The 24,030-nt window shown below is 41.4% G+C and overlaps 4 protein-coding genes and 3 non-coding genes across 7 annotated transcripts; 4 read left to right on the top strand and 3 right to left on the bottom strand.

The window, feature by feature from the left end:
* Positions 1 to 3,458: 3,458 nt before the first annotated feature.
* fkbpl (FKBP prolyl isomerase like) lies at positions 3,459 to 7,022 on the top strand. Its single transcript, XM_085345185.1, has 4 exons — positions 3,459 to 3,560; positions 4,411 to 4,563; positions 4,653 to 4,951; positions 6,270 to 7,022. The coding sequence occupies exons 2-4, from the start codon at positions 4,413 to 4,415 to the stop codon at positions 6,936 to 6,938; spliced, it is 1,119 nt and encodes a 372-aa protein (XP_085201311.1). The 5' UTR covers positions 3,459 to 3,560; positions 4,411 to 4,412; the 3' UTR covers positions 6,939 to 7,022.
* A 5,435-nt stretch (positions 7,023 to 12,457) lies between these two features.
* Positions 12,458 to 12,530, bottom strand: trnaf-gaa (transfer RNA phenylalanine (anticodon GAA)). Its single transcript has one exon. It is a non-coding gene; the product is annotated as a tRNA-Phe (tRNA).
* A 1,667-nt stretch (positions 12,531 to 14,197) lies between these two features.
* On the bottom strand, positions 14,198 to 15,379 carry ebp (EBP cholestenol delta-isomerase). The gene is made up of 5 exons (XM_085345127.1): positions 15,336 to 15,379; positions 14,879 to 15,179; positions 14,727 to 14,763; positions 14,518 to 14,648; positions 14,198 to 14,418 (listed from the first exon to the last, which is right to left on the bottom strand). The coding sequence occupies exons 2-5, from the start codon at positions 15,174 to 15,176 to the stop codon at positions 14,198 to 14,200; spliced, it is 687 nt and encodes a 228-aa protein (XP_085201253.1). The 5' UTR covers positions 15,177 to 15,179; positions 15,336 to 15,379.
* Positions 15,380 to 15,969: 590 nt separating this feature from the next.
* Positions 15,970 to 16,041, bottom strand: trnah-gug (transfer RNA histidin (anticodon GUG)). The gene has a single exon. It is a non-coding gene; the product is annotated as a tRNA-His (tRNA).
* A 410-nt stretch (positions 16,042 to 16,451) lies between these two features.
* trnae-uuc (transfer RNA glutamic acid (anticodon UUC)) lies at positions 16,452 to 16,523 on the top strand. Its single transcript has one exon. It is a non-coding gene; the product is annotated as a tRNA-Glu (tRNA).
* Positions 16,524 to 16,890: 367 nt separating this feature from the next.
* On the top strand, positions 16,891 to 19,101 carry vma22 (vacuolar ATPase assembly factor VMA22). The gene is made up of 5 exons (XM_085345109.1): positions 16,891 to 17,108; positions 17,426 to 17,529; positions 17,626 to 17,738; positions 17,816 to 17,995; positions 18,775 to 19,101. Exons 1-5 carry the CDS (start codon positions 16,989 to 16,991, stop codon positions 18,975 to 18,977), a joined length of 720 nt encoding a protein of 239 aa, XP_085201235.1. The 5' UTR covers positions 16,891 to 16,988; the 3' UTR covers positions 18,978 to 19,101.
* A 938-nt stretch (positions 19,102 to 20,039) lies between these two features.
* On the top strand, positions 20,040 to 24,009 carry LOC146610227 (zinc finger BED domain-containing protein 4). The gene is made up of 5 exons (XM_085344736.1): positions 20,040 to 20,603; positions 20,887 to 21,135; positions 21,267 to 21,526; positions 21,614 to 22,220; positions 22,454 to 24,009. Exons 1-5 carry the CDS (start codon positions 20,454 to 20,456, stop codon positions 23,294 to 23,296), a joined length of 2,109 nt encoding a protein of 702 aa, XP_085200862.1. The 5' UTR covers positions 20,040 to 20,453; the 3' UTR covers positions 23,297 to 24,009.
* The last annotated feature ends 21 nt before the right edge of the window (positions 24,010 to 24,030 follow it).

Raw genomic sequence — 24,030 nt, 5'->3', positions numbered from 1 at the left:
TCATAGTTCAGCAATACTGATCAATCTAATAAACTTAAACCTACACCATCCTCCCTATTCTGGTATTTTAAAGAGTACTTAGCGTAAATATTAAGCAACCTAACTAATAGGGTTCCAACTCCCAGCAACAACAAAAATAAATAAATAAAAAATAGGGAACCACCCCTCACGCTCCACCTCATGATGCTTAATCAACGTAATCAACCTTAATTTGATGCAGTGTGAAAAAAAATGCACAGAAATCAATTATTTTTCAAGAAATATTAAATAGATTCAACATCTTTCTTCAACAAAATTGCAGACTGCACAGATGGTACCTTCCCAAAGGAAAATGTACTATAGCTTACTAGGGTATATATATTAGACTTAATAGTCACTATATACAGTAATTGACTTCTATTCATTTTACATCAAATTAAAACTTTGGGTGTCAGATAATTATTTATTAAAAGCTCGACATTTTAAATGAGAATAAGAAAGAAAAGTATGTCTTTGTGCCCCCTTTTCCCAGTTAATGCCCTATCGGCCCCCCTGGCTAAACTTTGCTAGATCCGCCCCTGCACAGTTACCAGCGTCAGCTACGTAGAAAAAGATCCTGGTGTAGAAAGTAATAATAAATAAATTGTAACAACAGCTTATCAAGCTTAAACGTGCTGCTGTTGTTCAGCCGCTGGTTTCCTCTTTCTGGTGCAAAGTGGGCCAAAAACAAACCAGAGACACGGACTCGCGACAGAAAAGCCGATCAGCTGATCATTAGCAGTTTCATGATTGAAGTAGCAGCCGGAGAGCGAGAGGCAGTCGCTTGTTAAGCTTAACGCAGGAATGCTTTACAAACATTCAGAGATGGACTTACACACTTGCTTTACTTCTCTCGGGGATAACTTTGTCGGAGATGAAATGCCAGGTTGCTAGCGAAGCTCCACATGCTATCCAGACCACCGACAGGTCCCGCATGCCACAGCTGCTCTATCACGTGATGCATACTGCTCCGACGTTCTGAGGTGAGTTACGGCGTGTTGCAAGTTTTGTGAGGTGCTTTCGTGATATTTAATGGATCGGATTACATTTTTTATTTTTCTCCGATATCCGATCCAGTAATTTAGGTCAGTATCGGACCGATACGTAATATCAGATCGGTCCATCTCTAAAATAAACACACATACACAAACAATGCAGGTGTTCTCTTGTTCTCTGGAGACCATCTATCCTCTGTTTCCTTTGTTCTGATTTTCTCTTTTATCTCTTCTTTCCCGGCAGATTTGTCTTTTTTTGTTCACCTGTCATATTCCACCTTTTCCCTGAATGACGCATGTTGAACCCCTCGGAGAGGCGAGCCGAAGTCGTACCAGCCCTCCTGGCAGTGCTCAGCTCTGGCTCCTGATTTTGCAGCTGTTCCCTGGAACCCAACTCGAAGCCGGTTTTACCGCCCTTCTAGGGAACGTGGAGCGGCCTGGGATACATGCTTCTGAACTTACCCACAGGGATGTTTCACAAGAGGCCAGCTGGGAAGTCAGTGGGAGCCAATAGGAAGGTGAGGGGGGTTGAAGGAGAGGGTCAATACCAGAATCCGAAGAGAGTTAAGAGAAAGAATTGGAATGGGTAACGGATGGAGAAAGATTAAAGAAGCTTTGCTTCTGGTTCTGGTTTGTGTGTGAGAAAACCAGAAAAGATGGTGAGTTAGATGACGCACTTTTGATTTTTGATTGATTGAATCTTTATTTTGAACATGTTGAAAAAGTATAAAAAAAAAAATAGAATTAAAAGAGACAAATGAACAAAGCAAACAAAAGGAAAACGAGCAACCACAACTCCAAATAACGTCCATGTTCAAAAAGGAGCAGGAAGAAGCATAAGCTTATTTAATCCCACCCCTTTTCCACTATCTAGTATCAATAGACTACAGAAATACCTCCTTGTAATTACATTATATGTTATGTGTAATTTTTTTTTTTTTTTTTTTTTTAATATATACACATATGTTTCTATCTATCCATACCTACGTATATATACACATACGCACATATACACATTTTCAATAACCCTATTAACACCTGAAGGATACACAACCTACAATTTTATATATATATTTAATATATATATATATATATATATATATATATATATATTTAATATATACTTTTGATTTTGTTGTCATAAATGTATAATGACAGCTTCATTTTTTCACGTTTTTAAGCCATTTCATAAGCATGCAACAGTCAGCAGGACAACAGCTCACTTCAGAATGCAACCAGAACTTTTCATATGTATCTCCTCTCACTGCGGTGGGATGGGGCAGGGTGTCACCTCTGAGCAAGAAGGTCCTCGGTTCAAACTCACTGGCACACTGGAGCCCTTCAGTGTGGACTTTACATGCTCGCCACTATGTAAGTGGGGTAACTTTTATATGCTTTCACCATGACTTTTACCTCTACAGTAAAAAAAAAAGTGTACTATAAGCACAATGAAATGGACTGGCCTTTTGTATTCAGTGAAACAAAGCATTTTTTTTTCCCTTTCTTTGACTCTGAATTCATGCAGACAGGGTTTATGCACGATTTAAAAAACATCACATTGCAACAAACTGAAACTAAAGTACATTCAGCTGGTCAATAAAGAGGGCACGGTTCTACAATGTGGCCCATACTGTACTGATCACAGCTGTGTTATATTGCTGGTGAGAGAGCGACCCCTACTGGAAAGTTATGTCTTTACAATTTTCAAACATTCTGAGTTGCTTTGGTGCAATTCTCAAATTCTGTGCATCATCCTACTGTTATGACAATTGTGAAATATCAATGATTTGGGGGGGGTTAATCAATCCAATTTTTTATGACTTAACCAATCAACTTTTTCCTTAATGGTATGACCTCATTGTTTTGTATTTCTGACCGATTAGTAGTATTAAAAATTCAAATGTTTTGGTCCTCCCAGGGACACCAGTGCATGGGCGTAACTTTGTGCTGAACATTGGGGTGAACAACTTTCTGAGATGTGAACTTCAGAAATGTGCCAGACATACAGTCCTGTGAAAAAAATCTATTTGCATGTTTATATTTGCCATAGTCATTTCCAATTATGATAACTCCATTCTGTAAATACTCCAGTTATCTTTGTCTAATGTTAAAATTTGCCTGATGATCTGAAGCATGTAATATTGACATTATTTTATTAACTTAAAAAAGTAATAAAAACTATTTCATTGTAATCATTTGAAGTATATGAGCAGGTGATATTTGCAGGTAACACATGATTGCTTGGGTTTTTGCCCACCTGCAATACCTTCATGGCCCACGAGGGCGCGTAAAGGGGCCTACATTTCGGCTATCGCTGAAACAGCCAACATAAATATACTTCAGTGCGGTAGGGGGCGGAACATAGCAGTTGCCTTTCATCCGCCACTACACACAAAGAAGAAGAAGAAGAAGCCGCACTAACAGAAAGCGAAGAAGAAAGCGATCACTGTAAGGTGTTTGTTTTCGTGTCATCACTGGTAATCTGCCATCTTTATTTCTTTTAGATTATTGGAATAGCAGATGCCAACTTTTATGCATTTATATGAGGTAAGTTGGACATTTGTGAGCTATAGGCACCAACTGACTATCGCTCGTATAATGTAGAATAGTTAAATTCAGGTCCTGTGGACTTGCACGATAGCTACCTGATGCTAGTTATCGTTCTAACGTTACTGGGGCGTGTTAATGTGCGTGCTAGCTAAAACAGTGCTATCTATCAGTAGTAGCATTGGCGACGCTTAGTTGAATGTCCCTGACCTGTTGGTGATTGTTGTCAACAGTCAGCTTTGTAACATTGCAGTAATAACAGTATGGTTGCTTAAATCTAATGGACTTGCAGTGTGTCCTTAAAAAGAATCATGCAAAGGTTGTATCCAGCAAAGCGCTGACACAGAGCCTGAGAGAGGTGCAGTAAGTGTCCACATCCATCTATAAAACACGGTGAGGGTTCGGTAATGGTTTTGTGCGGCATTTGAGACACGATGTGTTGTGAGTTTCTCAAAATTGAAGGAAATATAAATGCAAAAAAGTACAGTCAGATTTAGATCCATCGTGCGCTATCATGTTGAAAGGATCTGATTCACAACAGCTTCATTTTTCTGAATTGCAATGATCCCAAACACACTGCAAGGCACTAAAAGCATACCTGAATGGAAAAACACACAAGTATTCTGAAAAGCAGCCAACATCCAGAGAAGAGCTTTAAATGTCCTGTAAGAAACCTGGACAAATGTTCCTGAAAAAGTAAAGAAATGAGAAAAGCTTGGCTAACAGACTTCGAGCTATGTTGAAGAATAAAGATGGTCGTGTCATGTGACCTTACAAAGCTGTTTATTGTCTTAAGTGAATGTATGAACATAACATGTGGTAAACTTTTCTTTCTTATTATTTTATCCAGTGATGGAGCCCGATTACCCTCCAGAAACACTACATACTGAAAGTGATCATGATAGCGTTTGCAACACCTCCTGGGTCTCTGTGTGTCCCCGAGGCCTCTGGAAGGTCCACCAAAAGCGACTAAACAGTCAGCAGACAGCTTCTGATCCAGCAGGTGTAACACGTATGATACTCATTTGTTCCTTGTTATAATGAATGAGTTTTCTTTACTCCAGCTAACAAATATTTCTTTGTATCTTACAGCAATTTCATCAAATAATTGTCCAAGGTTGGGTTCGCTGTGTAGAGTCCAAGTGCGTCTCAAAGCTAACAATGATGAAGCAGAGAATGTAGCATGTGAAAAAACAGGTGAGAAGCTGCCAGCCCAGCCTGATCCGTTCACCGCTGAACTTACTGAATCTGGTACCACACCCTTTGTGAGGTGTAAAGACTCTGTGCTGCAGGTCCCACTGGGTGACTGGACAACACTGAGGCTAGGGGATGGTCAGTGTGATATCACAGAGGCGTGTTTGGAGGGAATGAGAGCTGGGGAGAAGTGTGAGGTAAGATTTAACTGAGTATTGAAGTCTTTGTTTCAGTATTCTGTTTTTTGATGGATGAGGCAGAAAAAATAAATGTAAACTTCATGAAATAAGAAAAGCTTAAAGTGTATTTGGTGTCACAGAAACAGGAGTATTTGAAAACTTTCTTTACAGTTTGTATTCTGTACTATATGCATTCTGGGATATCTGTCTCCAAGTCCACTGTATCAAGTCTGGGATCAATCTTAGCTTGCAGTAAATGATAACCAATCAGACGTCAGGGTCAGTTGACGAGCCGCAGTGATGATTTAAATTGTTTCTTGATTCCCTGCAGCAAAGGAGCCATGAAAAAATGAATTAAATAGACAAATAATTAAATATGTGTAAAATAAAATTAATTGATATTTTAATAAATTGAAATTTAATTAATTATTTCAGCATTAATTAATTTGTGACACATTTGCCCCTTATTGATAGATGTATTTAATTTCTTTAATTTTGGCACTGCTTGACCTCCACAGTGTTTCTTATTTATTTATTTATTCCACACTTGGTCAACAGTTTGCACAGTTAGTTCTTTCAGACAAACCAACCACACTTTCTATCAGTAAAGCACTGCAACCACGTGTGAAAAGCAGCAGGAAGAAGAAAATATTCTTATTAAACCCTGCTGCCTATCTACAATCCAACTTATATTGCAAGTGGGCACCAAAAGTCAAGGAACAAACTAACATTAACATTTATCTCCGGTCCTAACAACACATTTCCAATCAGAATATACCAGAATATACCAGAATAATATATATATAAAATAAACGAGGCAAAAAAATAATGGATCCTTTTTCAATTAACTCCAATTTCATTCACATTCTTCATATTGAGTTATCGTTTTAGACATGTAACACTTTTTAAAACAATATAAATTTATACAACTCTTTAAATTATAATGAAGAGACTTCCACAGTCGTATACTCCTAATCGTTGGACTCAATAATCTTTGTGTTGTCCTAGCTAGCTGATGCTTAAAGTAAAATTTCCTTCTGTTGTCTTCTCCCCCCGAACACCTTAAAAATACTCTTTGTAACTTAAATTAATATCTCCAATTTCTCAAATTGATCTCTAATTTCTGGCTGACCATCATTTGATAGCTCATCCTAAAACACACATTTCTCTCAACCTGTGTAAATACTGTTTTGTTTAAATGATCTTTCCCTTCATCTTTCTTGATGAAATCGTGATGGCTAAATGACCGATGCTCTGTCGTGTTTATCCTTGGTTTTGTTTTTAACTGTCAACCGTGTAAAGATGAAAGGTCTTAACATTGTATTTTGCTACCCAGATACAGCTTTCTCCTTTGGAAACTGGACCAGATGCTGCTGTTCCCCACCCCTCAGATGAAAGCCTTCCCTTTTTTGCCACAGTGGAATTGCAAGCTTTCACACCAGGCAAGGAAGCCTGGGAGATGTCTCCTGGTGAAAAATGGGAATGGGTCAAGTCACACAAGGACACGGGCGGAGTGAGATTCAGGAGCGAGGATTTGTGGGGGGCCGTGGACAGCTACAGCAAGGCCATGAAACTAGTCATCACTTTTTGTAATCACGTTAGAGATGTGGCGAAAAAGGGATGGGAGTATGAAGCTGAGGAGCAGAGAGAAGCAACTCTGGAAACACTTGATCCTTCAGCTGAAGAACTCAACAAAATGAAAGCTGACCTCCACTCCAACTTGTCCCTGTGCCAGCTAAAACTGAACCAACCAGAGCGGGCTAAGGCCAATGCTGCTAAAGCCACTCAGCTGGAACCCGGCTGTGCCAAAGCCTGGTACCGGCTGGGGAAAGCATGCCAGATTGTGAATGAATTGGAAGAGGCCAAACAGGCATTTAGGAAACTGCTGGAGCTGCAGCCAGAAATGCCTGCTGCTCTGAAAGCGCTTAAAGATATTGCAAGTAGAGAGAAAGCAACAAATGCACAGCTGGGACTGAGACTAAGCAAAATGTTCAGCTCAAGATAAAATATCAGTAGAGAGAAATGTGTGTTCTCATGATTCCCCATTAAATGTAAGTGCATTAACAACCACTGCCTCGATCTAAAATAAAGCCACTGTGATGTTGATTCATGTTTCTCCTCCAACTCTGTTCTTCCTTTCTTGTGAGAGATGCACGAAGGTAGAAATCACACGTCAGAAGGTTTATTTGGAATTGTAGTTGCAGGAGAAAGAGACAAATGACACCATGACAACATTTCTTTGTAGCCTATCTTTTATATTATGGTCTACATCAATTCCCTCATTGCCCCCTATTTTTTTTTTTTTTTTCAGCTTTAAAAATGCATGGATAACAATAATTATACTTTAGCATTATAATATAATTTTGATACAAATCCTCCTTCACACCGGTAGATTAACCACGCTAACATAAGAAATGATTTTGGTAGTTACCAGTGCTGAACCAACCAGAGCGGGCTAAGGCCAATGCTGCTAAAGCCACTCAGCTGGAACCCGGCTGTGCCAAAGCCTGGTACCGGCTGGGGAAAGCATGCCAGGGCAGCTATGGCAGAAACCCTACACTGGGTGGTGGTCTAATTTTTTGTTTTATTTCTTGTAAAAGAAAAACCAGTGTTGCCAACTTAGCGACTTTGTCGCTATATTTAGCGAGTTTTCAGGCCCCTTAGCAACTTTTTTTTCTAAAAAGCGACTAGTGACAAACCTGGCGACTTTTTCTGGTGTTATTGGAGACTTGTTTATGACGACTTTTTGACGTGAAAGAGCGTGTTGCTCTTACTCTGAACAAGCAGCGGTGCTGCCGTGGGCACCTCACCCGTGCTAAAGCGCTCACGGGCGGAGGATAGTCCTCCCCCAGCTGCAGGAGATGTTCACACCTATGCGTCCAAACTGCAAATGAATCGCGCATGAGCGAAGCCGCTGCTCCGCACTGAGCAGTCAGTTCTTATTTTACTGTTATGCTGTTTTGTGGATCACAAGGTTTAAAACTACTTATAAACACACACACAAAGTAACTCCACCAGAGTGCCTGTTTCGGGTCACTTTTGCCGGTCCAAGACCGCGGTAAAGTGAGCCGTCATTTGTGAGCCGCGGTCAAGCCAGCCGCCTCCTATCCGCCGCATAAATTTCCTTGCGCTTTTACACCAGTCTTTACGGTAGCGCCTTTTCGCCTTTCGACTGAAAGCCTAGACTCGCGCGCACACACACAAATTACAATGGAACAGCCCAATACAGCCATCGTGACAGTCTGGTTGCATATTCAAAAATTCATTAAAAATCATTCTTAAAAGTTGATGCCAAGCTTTCAACACAATCCTCTTCTCGGACACCTACTTTACCTCTGGGCCAGTTTTTACCCAGATTTACTGTAATATTACTCAGAAATCACAGTAAACTCATATTCAGTGCAATACAGTCAATACACTACAATTATGTTTATTTCAAAAATTCATTAAAAGTCATCCTGAGTAGTTGATGTACAACTTTCAACACATCCCTCCTCTGGGACACCTACTGTACCTGTGTGCCAGGTTTCATCCAGATTTACTGTAGAATTCCTCAGAAATTAAAGGGTACTTGTATCCAATGCAGTCAGCCAATACAATATAATTATGTCAATTTTCAAAAATTCATGAAAAATCATCCTGAGTAGTTGAGGTACAACTTTCAACACATCCCTCCTCTGGGACACCTACTGTACCTGTGTGCCAGGTTTCAGCCAGATTCACTGTAAAATTCCTCAGAAATTAAAGGACATTTATATGCAATTCAATACAGCCAATACACTACAAATATGGAAATTTCAAAAATTCATTAAAAATCATCCTGAGTAGTTGAGGTCCAACTTTCAACACTTTCTTACTCTGGGCGTCCTACCGTACCTCTGGGCCAAGTTACATCTCAATTCACTGTAATCTTTATCAAAAATTGAAAGAACAATTATATGTCAATGCTGGATGTGTGTCCTTTCAAAGTGACACTAAATAACAGAACTCAGGCACATCAGGGAATAATCCAAAAGGCGGATTTATTAAACAAAAACAACATACAAAATATCTCTAACCCATACTACATAACCTAAAAAGAAACAAAGGGACACTTAGAAGCACAAGGAAACAATACTGAAAGGGCAAGAGACACAGTCCAAACATAATCCACAACTAAAATGCCAAAAGAACAAGTCATCCCACATAGCAGACGGGTCTTGCCTGGATCTGGTGTCAAGCCGGCACTGCTGGCTGACTTCTGGCATGGTAAGATGGCACTGTTTATGTGATGGCATGCCACATTTGGCCTGATTGGGTGAATGTGACATGTTGTATAGAGCACTTTGAGTAATATGGGTGAGTAAAAAAGTGCTGTATAAGAATCAGTCCATTCACTGTCTGAACAGAGTTTCGTCATGTTACTTTTGCACTATTATGTTCCAGCACATGTTGTTATTACATGGCTTACATGGCTAAGGTACACATTAGGCTGACATCTGGGGCCAGAGCTGAAACTTGGCCCAGACGTACAGCAGGTTTCCCGGAGGAGGGATGTGTTGAAAGTTGGACCTCAACTACTATGGATGATTTTTAATGAATTTCTGACATTTCCATAATTGTAGTATATTGGCTGTATTGAATTGCATATAAATGTCCTTTAATTTTTGAGGAATTTTACAGTGAATCTGGCTGAAACTTGGCACACAGGTACAGTAGGTGTCCCAGAGGAGGGATGTGTTGAAAGTTGTACCTCAACTACTCAGGATGATTTTTCATGAATTTTTGAAAATTGAGAGAATCCTATTGTATTGACTCTATTAGATTGAATACAAGTTTCCTTTAATTTCTGAGGAATTCTACAGTACATCTGGCTGAAACTTGGCACACAGGTACAGTAGGTGTCCCAGAGGAGGGGTGTGTTCTGAGCCCCCTGCTGTACTCTTTGTACACATATGACTGTGTGGCCACTACCAGCTCCACCACCATCATCAAGTTTGCTGACGACACCGTCGTGGTGGGCCTGATCTCTGATAACAACGAGACGGCCTACCTGAAGGAGATTAGGAATCTGGAGAACTGGTGCCAGAGGAACAACCTCCTTCTAAACGTCAGTAAGACAAAGGAGCTGATAGTGGACTTCAGCACTAAGCAGGAGAGGAACTACCAGACCCCCGTCATCAACGAGTGCCCAGTGGAGAGAGTGGACAGCTTCAAATACCTCGGCGTTCACATCACGCAGGACCTGTCATGGTCCTGTCACATCAACACCGTGGTGAAAAAGGCCCGACAGCGTCTCTACCACCTCAGACGCTTGAGAGACTTCCAACTGCCCTCCAAGGTGCTCAGGAACTTTTACTCGTGCACCATAGAGAGCATCCTGGCGGGAAACATCTTAACCTGGTTCGGGAACAGCACCATGCAGGACAGACGAGCTCTACAGAGGGTTGTGCGGTCAGCTGAGCGCACCATCCGCTCCGAGCTCCCTGACCTGCACTCAATCTACAGCAGGCGGTGCTGGACCAAGGCCAGGAAGATCGTGAAGGACCTCAGCCATCCCAACAACAGACTGTTCTCTCTGCTGAGGTCAGGAAAGCGATTCCGCTCCCTGAAGACCAACACAGAGAGACTGAGGAGGAGCTTCTTCCCGCAGGCGATACGGTCTCTCAATCACACCACCACACAGTACTGACCCACACATATGGTTCTTACACACACACTGGACTTTCTGGACATTGTTTTCACTTCATTACTTAAATCACGCTGCTGTTATTGTGTATATATTTATTTATATTTCTTCATACATTCTTATATAGTTCTATATTGTGTATTTTGTTGTACAGTTATTTTATTTTCAACTTTAATTTATATATTTTATCTTATTCTTTCCCAGTTAAATTTACCCTTCATTCTAATTTGTGTTGTACAGTTATTTCATTTTTAACCTTAATTTATATTCTATTCCTTCCTAGTTAAATTTACCCTTTTTAATTTTTCATATTTATTTCCTATCTTATTCATAGCCTTTTCCTTTTTTGTTTTCTTTAGGTCACGAGCAGTTGTCCAAGCATTTCACTACATATCGTACTGTGTATGACTGTGTACGTGACAAATAAAATTTGAATTTGAATTTGAATTTGAAAGTTGGACCTCAACTACTCAGGATGATTTTTAATGAATTTCTGAAATTTCCATAATTGTAGTGTATTGGCTGTATTGCATTGAATACAAGTACCCTTTAATTTTTGAGGAATTTTACAGTGAATCTAGCTGAAACCTGGCACACAGGTACAGTAGGTGTCCCGGAGGAGGAATGTGTTGAAAGTTGTACCTCAACTACTCAGGATGATTTTTAATGAATTTCTGACATTTCCATAATTGTATTGACTGTATCGGGCTGTTTCATTGTAATTTGTGTGCGCGCATGTGCGTGCGACTGTTCGCGCGAGTGCACGTGTGCGCGGGTATAGGCTTTCAATCGGCACATAAAGCGAAAAGGCGCTACCGTAAAGACTGGTGTAAAAGCGCAAGGAAATTTATGCGGCGGATAGGAGACGGCTGGCTTGACCGCGGCTCACAAATGACGGCTCACTTTACCGCGGTGGTCCAAGCCCGGGTAAAGGAGCAGGGTTGGAATTGTGACATTAAAAAACAATAATTGCTAAAATAAATTTAATTTGTAGTTATAAATAAATTCTAACTGCATTTAATACGTTTTTGCTCACTTTATGTCTCTTCCACGATGTTATTTCTCTCTCCAACAGTTATATTAGCATGACCCATTATGCAAATTAGGCGATGACGTCATTTAGCGACTTCTAGCGACTTTTAGGACAGCCAATAGCGATTTTCCTTACTGAGGAGTTGGCAACACTGAGAAAAACTTCCGTGTGAACTTTGACAAGACTGTGGATTGCACAACACTGGTCACTACATTCTTCATTTCCGGTTAATACTTGTACAGCTGCTGTTATTGTGTGTGTGTATATATATATTTATTTATATTTCTTCATACATTCTTATATAGTTCTATATTGTGTATTTTGTTGTACAGTTATTTTATTTTCAACTTTAATTTATATATTTTATCTTATTCTTTCCCAGTTAAATTTACCCTTCATTCTAATTTGTGTTGTACAGTTATTTCATTTTTAACCTTAATTTATATTTTATTCCCTCCTAGTTAAATTTACCCTTTTTAATTTTTCATATTTATTTCCTATCTTATTCATAGCCTTTTCCTTTTTTGTTTTCTTTAGGTCACGAGCAGTTGTCCAAGCATTTCACTACATATCGTACTGTGTATGACTGTGTACGTGACAAATAAAATTTGAATTTGACCCTAAACAGCCTCGACACAGTTTGCAGCACATTTCAGGCTAATAGATTCACATTTTTAAGGTATTTTTACTGCTGTCAAATGTAAAATTAGGTCACATTTGACACAAACCGTGTGTGAAGGGTTAAAACGGTAAAACGTTCTTGTACGTTTTACTCCCCGCCGGGTGGAAAGCCGACACACCCAAATACACGGTTGCATCAAAATGCCGAAACCCGGGATCGAACCAGGGACCTTTAGATCTTCAGTCTAACGCTCTCCCAACTGAGCTATTTCGGCACACGGTGTTGAAGGTTACCAGGGTCTACAAACTTTTAAATTGGCTACAAGGCAAAAAAAAGATGTTTTCATTCCTGATGCGTGATTAGTTTGAGAAGAGCTTAGCCTGTCTTAACTCGTCGAGTTTAATACGTGACGTGATTTAGCCCCTCAGTTGTATGGTTCCGTTTCACCCACGTGAATATACTCAAACCTACATTATGCATTCTCGTTAAGTAGAACGTGGACTTATTTCAGCTTGGTTTTAATTATCTTCCGAGTTCAGAGGCGAATGCCTTTAAATAAGTAAATCGCTGCAGTCACATGTGAAGTCAGTTTGGTTCAAACGTGCATAAGCCCCAAATGTTAATTATGAGCTGGAAATGGTGTAATCCACTAAAGTCTATAATGTTGGCCACGTGACAAAGAAATAATACAGACAATTCCATGTGAAAAAATTAGAAATTTAAAGTTTTTGTCAAAATGTTCGCAAAGACATTGTGTGGTGGACCACTAGAGGGCTCCACTCACACCCAGTGTAAAGAAAGTCTGTTGCTGTGTTTTGGAGCGAAACGTAGTCAGTTCTGTTGTGATGAGGAATAAAGCAGGAGTTAGAATCGAGAGCTCTCGTGTCGTCTGTGTTTACCTCCACAATAGCATTTCTAAACATACTAATTACATTAAGAAAGATAATTATTTCAGGGTAAAAAAAATACTGGGATCAACTTTTTTACCCATCTAGCCACAACACAAACCACTGCTGAGCAATGATGTGTTTTAACTTTGTTAACGTCAAAGCTTGTAAAATCAAGTTAAAACTGAGGGTTATCTTCCAGTTTACATACGTTATAAAAACCTAAGCAAGGTTTTGAGCTGCCACTTGAGAAAGCATCGGTTTAAATGTGAGAAAAGCAATCGTTGATGCTTACAAAGTGTTCACTGCGTTTCCAAGTGCTGGGCAGCAGGTTGACTGATCTGCATGGAGAGTAATTTGTGTGGATGGAGCTCAGATGGATGCTCTCCAAGATAAAGACAATGCTGGATACCTCCCACGCAGTCCATGACATGCTGGCTGGTCACAGGAGCATGTTCATTGAGAGACTGAGATTACCAAAAAGCACCACTGAACCACACAGGAAATGATTCCTGTCCGTGGCCATCTCCCTGTACAACTCCTCCAGCTAATACACTGTAAACTGCAAATCGATCAAATATGAAGGAGGTTGGGATGGCTACAAGAAATGACTCCAGCAAAAAGGATACACAGTTCACTGTTAGCATCAGAGCAGGCTAATAATTTTCATACTGGTAATTTTTGGTTCATGTGAAATCTCTTCTTCTTCTGTGGTTCACACCACCCTCACCCTCATAGAGCAGAAACATTCCTACATCCGTATGCTCTTCGTGGACTTCTCATCTGCTTTCAACACAATGATCCTACAGACACTTGTTGATAAATGACTGACTCTTGGACTGAGCTCTACAGGGACACCTGTATCATGAAGGACCCCACTCACCCAGCACACTCACGCTTATTTTGCTCTTCTCAGAAAAGAAGTTGCAAAGTAAAAAAAAAGAAAAAAATCAAGGAACTATTACTTTATCAATATGAATGTCAGCAAAGTCTCATAATGATAGAGATGTACTGTTGCAGTATTAAATGCCCCCCCTCCCATACACGCACACACTCAGTTCTTCTTATTCTTCTGAGACTTTGTGCTGTCCGTTTGCCTCTGGGCTGCTGACAGATGTTTCCATGCATCCAAAATGAGCGCCAGCGGTATGACGATCCACAGGGTGTTCATAAACACAAAGTAGAACCAGAAGTAGATTGGATGTCCCAGCTCGCTGTGGGCGTAGCCATCTCTGTGCTCTGTGAAGAAGTAGAGTACCGCTCCATATGCCTGGCCTGAGTCAGATTACGTGAGAAGACAAAATAAAGCTACAATTAAGCAACAATTTATTTCCACCTGAGGTTGGCATGAAGATAGCTTCTGTCCCGTCTTACCTACTGAAATGATGAGCTGCAGGAGAAATCTGTAGGGCTTATTGGTTAAAAAGGCATAAACAGCCCAAAAGCTGAATGGACCCCACAACCAAGCAGTCACAGTCTCCATACAAACAGTAAAGTTATCAGCACTAGAGAGAAAAGAAACATCAATCGCAACTTTTTAAAATCATTTTTATGCACAAAATTGAGAGCAGAAATGAGCTTACATTGCATATCGACTGTCTCCCTTGCAGTACTCTTTCCCTGTGAGAGAAAAACATAAAACACATTGACCAGATTTTACACACACGCACACACACGCACACACGACAGGTAGGTTATGCATTTTTCTAAACACATGTTCTCCGTTAGTACTCACACAGCTGTGACAGAAAGCGCTGATCTCCTGGAATTATATCATAATATAGCGAGAACCAGCCCTCGATTACACAATGGATGAAGCCACAAACAGCAAACCAGCACACAGCCAGGCGCCTCCATGCGCCCAGGCTGCTGGTGGCCTGGCCGGTGATCAGCCAGGTCACCAGCATAAACAGCCCAGACACAGAAAACAGAAACACCAGAATCTCTGACATCGACCGATCGTTGGCCACATAAGTGGGAATTGAAAGGTCCCGAGGCCAGTAAGGGTGATGAGATGCTTCAGAGGAGTCCATTATCTGTTTGAATACAGAAACATAATCAGCACTAGACTTAAAAGTGTAGAGTTAAACATTCTCTGTATTACATTATATTACATTCTGTTCTAGTTAATTCACAGAGTTAAAAGTGTAGCGTTTTATGTGAGAAGTTCATCGGTGTGCTTTTATCCTTACCGTAGATGCCACCAAATGGGTGTTCAGCTCCACAGGTAATTTGACCTAATACACAGCAGGTCAAAGATTCACTGCTATCTAACATACCCGCGCACATAAACTCAAACGAGGAACTCCGTGCCTGGGGGACGTTACCCGTGGATCACAACAGCCAATCAAACATCTTTAAGCATAGAGCTATTGCACATGAGATCTACTGGCTCACTGATTGGCTCTTCCTCTCGGAACATGGACGTTGTCTATGACATCTACCAATGAAAAGGGATCAGCCCTCTTTTTCAAGGCGAAAGTCATGCAATGTTTTAGGGTAGGGTAGAAAATGGCCTTCAATCGGAAGATGCTCCATCTGATAATGATTTAGTAAGGAAATATTTACAGTTAACCTTTCACTCGCATGGACTGAAAATGACGAGAAACAAAATGTAGCTGAAGTAAAGCCCTCTTAAATATACAAACCTAACGTGGAGTGCACCCATGTGATTTCCGATGATCATTTGGTCTAAATAGGTTAAAGGAAAGACTTGTAATTACCCTAAAAACCTTACATTTTTACTTTAAAGTATACGAAACAAAATTTGCTCTTTACGGCATAGTAAGAAAAGAGTCGTCCCAAGCCGTGCCAGGGTTTTATCCCTGCCGTGACCCGGATTCGAACCGGGGTTGCTGCGGCCACAACGCAGAGTACTAACCACTATACGATCACGGCGCGCTACTGGGAGACATGCTCAACAGTGAAGCAGAAGCGTATATGTAACTGTGTGAGCTGCGTCGTCGAAGAGTGGTTTGACGTCTCGCGGCAGACGACTGCTGTTTAAAGTGACGTTGTGACCGTGTGCGGATCTGCTTTCCGTTAAAAATAGTTTAATTAATTAATATTCTAATGTGAGTCCTGCATAAATAGTTTCTTTTTTAATACTGAGAGTCGTTTTCATCTTAGCTGAAGTTTTTTTAAGCTGTTTTTTTTAATCAGTTCTTCAGATGGTACCTGTCAAAGCTACAAAAAGGAGGAACAGTAGTAAATATTAAATGTCACTTAAATACTAAATATATGTACAAATAAGTCACAGTTCCATATATATCCTTCATCTATAGATATGTAGTCAGGGCCGTTATTGCTCCCATATGGTCTAGCGGTTAGGATTCCTGGTTTTCACCCAGGCGGCCCGGGTTCGACTCCCGGTATGGGAACTTCGTTTTTTTTTTTTATGTTGGTTTTATGGTTTTATCAAATTTGGAACAAAATGTTTTGTATTCATACTTTAATGAGATTCGACAATTTACTTAATGACTTAGAAAGTCAGTGACTGTAAAACAGCAACAAAAAATTATGGGAAGGGTAATCTTAACAATATCTCAATATTATTGCTTTCGTACAGCGTTTCTTCGAGTCCATTTCCATAACAGTACATAGGATTCCAGGACTCATAAATGATTCAAAGTCACACTTCACAAAGTGTATTAGCGATATGTTTGGTATTAGTATTTTCTGTACGTTTGATATATGAACACGTGATGTATACCACGTGGTTACGTGTCACGTGACGGTACACGGAAGCACTCAACAGATTCTGTTCGGTTTACTCAAACGTTGTACATCAAAATAGCGGTAAAGACTACCCGCGAAGGAGGCTTAAATTGGCGCAGAGAGTGAGTATGGGTGTGTCAGAATCAGAGGAATCTTCTTTGTTACTGGACGAAAAGCTGCTTCGTTTCATGGAGCAGCTGGAGTTACTGGAGGAGAAGCGAGCCACTTTCAACTCTCTCATAGAGCAGGTACCTGTAGTGTCCTTGTTGATAAATAGCCAACATCAGACATTTAAGTTCAATTTTTGCTCCCTAAGAATCTGTAGGTAAAAATATAGAAAATAAATCAAAATGTATATGGCATTTTGGGCTGTAGGTGTTATATAATGGGAAATATCTTAGTGTGGTATATTAACAGACTTTAGGGCTATGTTGACTGTGTTTAAATTCCATAAAAAGCCATATAAGGATTTTCAAAAATAAATTTACGCAAAAAAGGTTTGTAATAAAAATGCTCTTTTTTTACATTCTGCCTGTATAATTTGACTTTACCATTTTCCCCTCAGGGGTGGTTTTCTATGAGCAAGGCACGATATACGATGGGAAACAAACAAGTCTCTGCACTTCAGTATGCAAGTGAGATTGAGCCACTAGTCTGTGTTCAAACTAGGTGAGGAAGCAGTAATTTTTATGAAAAACGAAAAGTCTGTTGATCACTTTAATTTGTTTAAAAGGCTCTTTTAAAACGTATATTTGTATGTAACAGGACACTGGACAATGGTGAGGTGGAATTCACCACTGAAAGATGTACACAAACGTGTCGTAAAGAGTCTGGAAAAGATCAGAGAGCTATAGAGGATATAGGACCTCAAGAAGAAGGTGATGCAGTATTAAAGATGTGTGTCGTTGATGTCTACTATTAACTCTGTTATTGATGACACTATTTGATTTACAAGGTGTCAGGAGAAGAAACAGACCAAAAAGAGAGATTGGAGAAAAAGAGGAAAGCGAGAGCACTGGTAGCGAGAAAGCTCCAGCTGGAAAACGTGACCAGAATCCTCAGCAAGACCCACTGAAGTGGTTTGGAGTTTTGGTGCCACAGTCTCTAAAACATGCACAATCATCTTTCAAGCAAGGTATGTTACATGCCAAAGGACATCTTAGTGTTATGGTTTCAGGTGAAACCTACTCTGCCTCAACTATGGATGAGATTATACTTTCAATGTCTGCAAATAGGCTAGGGTCTGCTGTCATCTGAGATGGAAATTTCATGATCGGATGGTGAGCACGAGGGTCCGTGCGAATGCAGAGAAATTACCTTATACTACACATGTGTCCCAGCTGGTTGACTTCACAGAAGTATAACAGGAACCATGTGGAGTAACATGTGACTACTTCTGGACATATATCAGATGAACCAGTCTTTGAATTTGATCCATATGTGCCAGTATTGCCATCTCAAAACAATGCAGCTAGAGAGATCGCAGCCACAAACACAAAAAATAAACAAATCTACAAAACTGACGATATGCATGAATAGCTTTTAGGAAAAAAAATATGCTACAGAGAAATCAAACACAGGAAAACTGAAAAACATAAAGAGAACACGTGCAATATAATCTGCAGCACATAAAACGCCTTTTTTATTATTGTGTCTATTACCATGTAATGCAAGACTCTAGATATGCAAACCTTAACTCATATGCATATGAATCAAGGTTTGCTTTGTGCAGCTTGTTAGATATGAATAGAGGTTTCCAGAGTCCTGTGTATACTCACAGCACGATGGCTACAGCTTCTGTTGCATAAGTAAATTTGGATATGGGCAAAGATATTTCTTGAAGGTAGGAGAAAGCTCCTGCTGTTCTGCTGCTCCACCACTCACCAATTTAATTGTTGTTTTCTGTCATTACAGTAATAGAACTGTCTGCTGAGATCGCAGCACTCCAGGCTGCAGTTTTGAGCGCCAGACAGGAGCTGAAACACAGCTTGCAAAACAAGCACACTCCAGGGGAAAGGCTCAGCAACTCAGCTGGACAAGGTAGCAGACATAATACTTCTGCTGAGTCAAAGCAGGAGGAGGCTAAAAAACAGCTTTCAGCCAAGGACAGTCAGTAGATGATGCTTCAGGGGCTCGTTAACTAAAAAGAGAGCTTCCTGGTGGAGCTGGACGAGCAGATCCCAGCAGTTCAAGCTTTCTGTGGAAATCATTGGTAATTTATTTATTTCATCTCTTTTTTTCCTTTTAATTGAGATGGATGTGTTTGTGAAAATGGTCTTATTACACATGTTGTAAAATCATAAAATGTTAGCAGAACCTGTTTAAATGTTTTCAATAAATGGCAAGCAGTGCTTTGGCATAAGGCTGCCTGTTTTTGTGTGTGTGCTGTAACTAATTACTTTATTAATTGTTAATAAAAGTGTAACTTTATTTTATCAAACACAATCCATTAATTAAAAAAAGTTCAGGGTTGGCAGCTTGTGGAAATGTTTCATAGATGTTGTTTTCATTTTGATGAAATACATTAGAAATAGTATATTCTCTGCATTTTCTTTCCAGACGTATTGCTCGTGGAGCCCAAAAATGCTGAATACTAAAATGTAAAAATATATCGAGTAATTATATACATGAAATATACAAATGAACCAACAATTTTTGAAAATGAAATCACATTAAATTAAAAAATATACCTCAATCATGCACTATTAAAAATGTCTGAACCTCTTTGTGTCTTGTATTTATAGCCTAACAACAAGTCAACACACATTTACATCCCACGTCTCCGCAAAACCTCGTTTAAAAACACACGAAAAGCTGAAAGATGTGTTTTGTTGTGTTTACTAAATATTATGGAAAGTAAAAGTCACCGTGATTTATTGTCTTTAAAATGCGCTCAGAATTTTCACACCCACCATGTTTCATATGTAAAACACGACACGATGCTATGTGCAAGTCAGTATGAGTGTTTTCTATTTATATGTTTTCTATTTATATTATTACCAAGCCAGAGACGCAGACCTAATTTACATTTTTGGGAAATGATGCTGTACATCCGGAGAAACTCTGGCTGTTATCATACCGACATGAGCATAATTGAAAACATTTGACCGAGCGCCACCACCCTCCGACGCCAGCAGTTTCACTGGGGACAGCCGAACATTACCGGGAACTACCGAAATGGGAACCGAAAGTCCCGTTTATTGTGTGTACTTCCTGGTCCAATTATAATACTCCCTATATGCCTCCGTGAAACGCAGCGCTTTGCGTCCGAACGACGGATGGGAGCGCAGAAACAACGGATGTGGCCTCAGTGTTATTATTGATGTGTCCAGACATCCGCAGCAGACTGTGCAGCCTGATCGTGTCCGATTTTGGACGTGCGAGCGACGCAACTCCTGCTCGAAATACAATTTTTCTTTTGTCTGCGTAACTGGGAACTGGGAGCAACATTTGTGATGTGTGATAAGGGACTGAGAAGTAAACACTCAGGCCTGCGCTCATGATCAGAGGCGAGGTGAGATTGATACCTCGGACTCAGATTGCCCTTGATTGCAAGTTGATTTCACTCCGGAGCGGAGGAACTGTCTGCTCCAATGGCGTCAGTTTCCAAGGTCTCTATTCTGGATTACTTTAACATTGTGTTCGAAGGGGAAAATGGGAAAATCGAGTCCAACTGTAAGGCTTGTGGCACCAGGATCCAGGCGAAACGGAGCGTCACGTCCAACTTCGTAACGCACCTTAAGGTAACCGAATAAAATTGTACATGTGGCTGTTAACATCTGGCTCATCTTGTTCTTGTCAGGAGCAGCAGAAGCAGCTGGCTCTACGACAGCTCTGGAGGATTAGCTGTAAAAACCTGACTGTACAGGCAGTCTGTTGCTTCTCTGCAAGGGGAAACAGAGTGGAGGGGAGGGATGGGGGTTACCTATACCTTATCATCTCCTGCAGAAATGTACTCAGCATGCTGTGTAGAGGTATAGAAATGAACTATAACAACCTCATGCTCCTCTGTCTCTCTCCATTCAGCGTAAGCACCAGGCTATGTATGATGACTTTGTCAAAAGGAAGGATATGAAGAGAGAGGGCTACTCCTCTGCTTCCCTGCACAGTTTCAACGCCAATGGAGGGAATACCCGCTACACACTCCCTATTAGTGCTGGAGTGGGTGGAGGAGTAGCAAGTGGAGTTGTTGGAGGAATGGGAACTCTTGAGGGAGGAGTAGGAGGAGGCTCTGGAGGAGGGGTGACCAAATTTGACAGACATGATCCACGTCAGGTGTGTTGTAGCCCGTTAGCGCTGGAGCTTGCAATGTTGCAAATGTAACAGATGATTTATTGAGACATTGCAGTAGAATCATTAGCTATTTTTAAAAAGTGCAATTTGTGGTGTTTCTTTTTAAACTACAGGTTCTGATTTCTGAGGCTATAGCTAAGATGATCGTGCGTGATCTCCAGCCAGTGTCCATAGTGGAAAATCAAGGCTTCAGAGAGTTGCTTCAGCTCCTGGAGCCACGTTACACCCCTGAGCCCCAGCATTACATCCAAAGCCAACTTCTTCCAGCCTACGCCTACCAGGCCCAGCTGGCCACCCGTCAGGCCTTGGCCTCAGCACACGCCCTTAGCCTCAGCCTGGATCTCTGGGGAGGATTATCTGGAGTCACTTCAGGGTAAGGAGGTAAAACAAGCCAGAAACTACAAAATGGGAACTTGGTTTGAATCCCTTTACTGAAGACTCCACTTCTCTCTCTCTATAGGTACCTTGGTGTCACCTGCCATTTTCTTACATCTGAGTGGCAAATGCGCTCAGCTCTCCTGGCGTGCCTTCCACTGACTGGTGGCAGCTCTGGGAATCGCATACTTTCCGAATTTGATGAAGTATGTCACTCTCATGGCGTGTCAGGCAGAGCATTTCGTGTTGTGGCAGACCCTCTCCTGCCGACGAGAACAAGCGGAAAGCCATGCTGCCTTCCCGGTTTTCTGCTTTCACCTCCTCTCGGTAACGGCCAAGATGGAAATGATGAAGAAGAGGTGGACGGTAGTAACAATGTGGAGCGAGAAGAGATCAGGAATGGCCACGGCGACGCTGGAGAAGAAGGAGAATGGGAATACACATGGGAGCAGGGTTTGGGCGTTTCTCGGGTGGACTGTTTCTCTCGCTCTCTTGAACAGTGTGTCAGGGAAGGGCTGCGCTCTTGTCCACAGCTCTCGTCCACACTGGCAAAGGCAGCCTGTTTCTACAACTACATTACCTCTGCCGTCCCACCTGAGAAGCTCAGCCAAGTGTTCGATGGTCCAGGGTTGATGATGGGGGGACAAGGAAATTTCCCAGAGGCAGCACAAGACTGGGCTGCTCAGCTTAAGGCAAGTTAACGTTAGGGTTACATATTAGTAATGTCACCAAATAAACAGATTGCATCAGCTTCAAACATTTAACATGAGCAGTATGTTAAGCAGAAGGTGCACAAAGAAAGTGTGGCTAGCAAAATAAATGCATAATACCATTAATTCAAGGTTTACATTATGACACTGAGATATGACCACAGTCTTGGTTGGCATCGTTAATAATCTTTATGTATTTGTCTGCTTTGATAAAGGTCCTTCGGCGGCTGCTGGACTCTGTGGATTTCCTGGAGGAGATGAGCGGTCCAGGGGAACTGGGGCTGGGTGGTACAGAGAGAGCCCTGCTGAGGGAGTTCACGGACACTCTGGAGCCCTTCACTGAGGCCTGGGATATGGTGCACGGAGACAGACAAGCAGACGCACAGACGGACAGACATGTGTCTATCAGTCTCGCTCTGCCTTGTGTTCTCGGCCTCCGCAAGCATCTGTCCGAGACGTCCACCCCCCACTGCCCCTCCCTGGTTGTGGGCCTCAGCCAGGCTGTAGAGCGTCTCCTTGCGCCTATCCTGGAGAACCCCCTCTACATCACTGCCACCACCCTGGACCCCCAGTTCAAACTTACTTGGAGCAGTAACCCTGACTGGCACAGACAAGTTATCATAGAGGAGGTATCCAAACACTCCACAGCCTCCAGCCCCGTAAATCTCAACACAGACCTTCATCCACAGTCCCACACTCCTCCTGCCCCAGCTCCATCACCGATCTCCTCACTTTCTCGGCCCTGCAAGTTGTTCTCTTTCATCAAGCAGAGACCCACGACACAGGCCAAGAGCCTAGAACAGGAATTGGCTATCTACCTACGTGAGGAACCCACAGACGAGGAGGCTTTGCATTACTGGCGACGTAAAGCTATTGACTTCCCTCTGCTTGCCCAGGTGGCCAAGAGAGCTTTTACCATACCTGTTTGTGGTACTGTGGTGGAGAGCATTTTCACTACAGCTGGACGCTTCCTGCTGCCAGAGAGAGGCTGTGTCTTACCAAAGAACCTGGAGACGCTCATCTACCTCAAAGCCAACTACAGATTATTATGGACTTAGAGCTCTTTACACTTGCAGTTAAGTAACTTCTTGGATTCTAACCTCCATACCATTCTAAGGGAACCTGAGCTAGCACCATAACATAATCCTCATACTGCACATGATTTCATATCAGATAGAACGAATCACCAAGAAGAATTTCAGAGCTGCAGCTCATTTTAATCCTCAAGATCGGTTTTCCCGGCTACAGCGGGCGTGGATGGCTGTCTGCTTCCCCTCGTAGCCTACAGACTATCGCACCACATGCTGTGGACTGAGTTTGCTGGAAGCAGATCCATACTAAAGCATTTACTTTGACATTATTTTGCCTGATCAGGGTCTCCAGACAACCACAGATCTCCCTCTTTCTCATGTATCCATCAGTCAACACTGACAAACCAACAATAACCAGCTAGTCAAGTTTTGCACACTGTAGCAACTTGTGTTTTTTTTAGCTTTAGGTTGTGATTCATTATTTCGATTTTTAAAGGAAGTCATCAACTGCTCAACAGTATGTTAATGCGCTGTTCAATCTTTGTTTTAACTATGTGTGTGTGTGTGTGCCTCATCACTGGGAGATGATAATAAATTAGTTTCACTTACTTTAACGCTGCGGGTGTGTGCAGTTTGCAGATGTCAGTGAATGCACATGTCCTCATGTGACACGCTGTTTGTTATATACGGTGGACCCCCGACTTATGAAATGAATTTGTTCCAGAAGGTCTTTCGTAAGCCAAAATTCTTCGTATTTATTT

The sequence above is a fragment of the Diplotaxodon limnothrissa genome, linkage group LG20, assembly GCF_057381915.1.
Source record: "Diplotaxodon limnothrissa isolate DT_005_m linkage group LG20, D_limnothrissa_male_GT1.1, whole genome shotgun sequence".
Lineage (NCBI taxonomy): Eukaryota > Metazoa > Chordata > Actinopteri > Cichliformes > Cichlidae > Diplotaxodon > Diplotaxodon limnothrissa.
Note: the sequence above shows the minus strand (reverse complement) of the source record. Positions and strands in the feature narration are given on the sequence as shown.

What these genes read in the sequence shown, in the direction of transcription:
- fkbpl (XM_085345185.1), top strand. Translation starts at nt 4,413, where the DNA reads ATGGAGCCCGATTACCCTCCAGAAACACTACATACTGAAAGTGATCAT. An exon ending in GACAGCTTCTGATCCAGCAG is followed by an intron (nt 4,564 to 4,652) that starts GTGTAACACGTA and finishes TGTATCTTACAG; the next exon opens with CAATTTCATCAAATAATTGT. An exon ending in GAGCTGGGGAGAAGTGTGAG is followed by an intron (nt 4,952 to 6,269) that starts GTAAGATTTAAC and finishes TTTGCTACCCAG; the next exon opens with ATACAGCTTTCTCCTTTGGA.
- ebp (XM_085345127.1), bottom strand. Translation starts at nt 15,176, where the DNA reads ATGGACTCCTCTGAAGCATCTCATCACCCTTACTGGCCTCGGGACCTT. An exon ending in GCGCTTTCTGTCACAGCTGT is followed by an intron (nt 14,764 to 14,878) that starts GTGAGTACTAAC and finishes TTTCTCTCACAG; the next exon opens with GGAAAGAGTACTGCAAGGGA. An exon ending in GCAGCTCATCATTTCAGTAG is followed by an intron (nt 14,419 to 14,517) that starts GTAAGACGGGAC and finishes AATCTGACTCAG; the next exon opens with GCCAGGCATATGGAGCGGTA.
- vma22 (XM_085345109.1), top strand. Translation starts at nt 16,989, where the DNA reads ATGGGTGTGTCAGAATCAGAGGAATCTTCTTTGTTACTGGACGAAAAG. An exon ending in TCAACTCTCTCATAGAGCAG is followed by an intron (nt 17,109 to 17,425) that starts GTACCTGTAGTG and finishes TTTTCCCCTCAG; the next exon opens with GGGTGGTTTTCTATGAGCAA. An exon ending in TATAGGACCTCAAGAAGAAG is followed by an intron (nt 17,739 to 17,815) that starts GTGATGCAGTAT and finishes TTGATTTACAAG; the next exon opens with GTGTCAGGAGAAGAAACAGA.
- LOC146610227 (XM_085344736.1), top strand. Translation starts at nt 20,454, where the DNA reads ATGGCGTCAGTTTCCAAGGTCTCTATTCTGGATTACTTTAACATTGTG. An exon ending in ACTTCGTAACGCACCTTAAG is followed by an intron (nt 20,604 to 20,886) that starts GTAACCGAATAA and finishes CTCTCCATTCAG; the next exon opens with CGTAAGCACCAGGCTATGTA. An exon ending in TTATCTGGAGTCACTTCAGG is followed by an intron (nt 21,527 to 21,613) that starts GTAAGGAGGTAA and finishes CTCTCTCTATAG; the next exon opens with GTACCTTGGTGTCACCTGCC.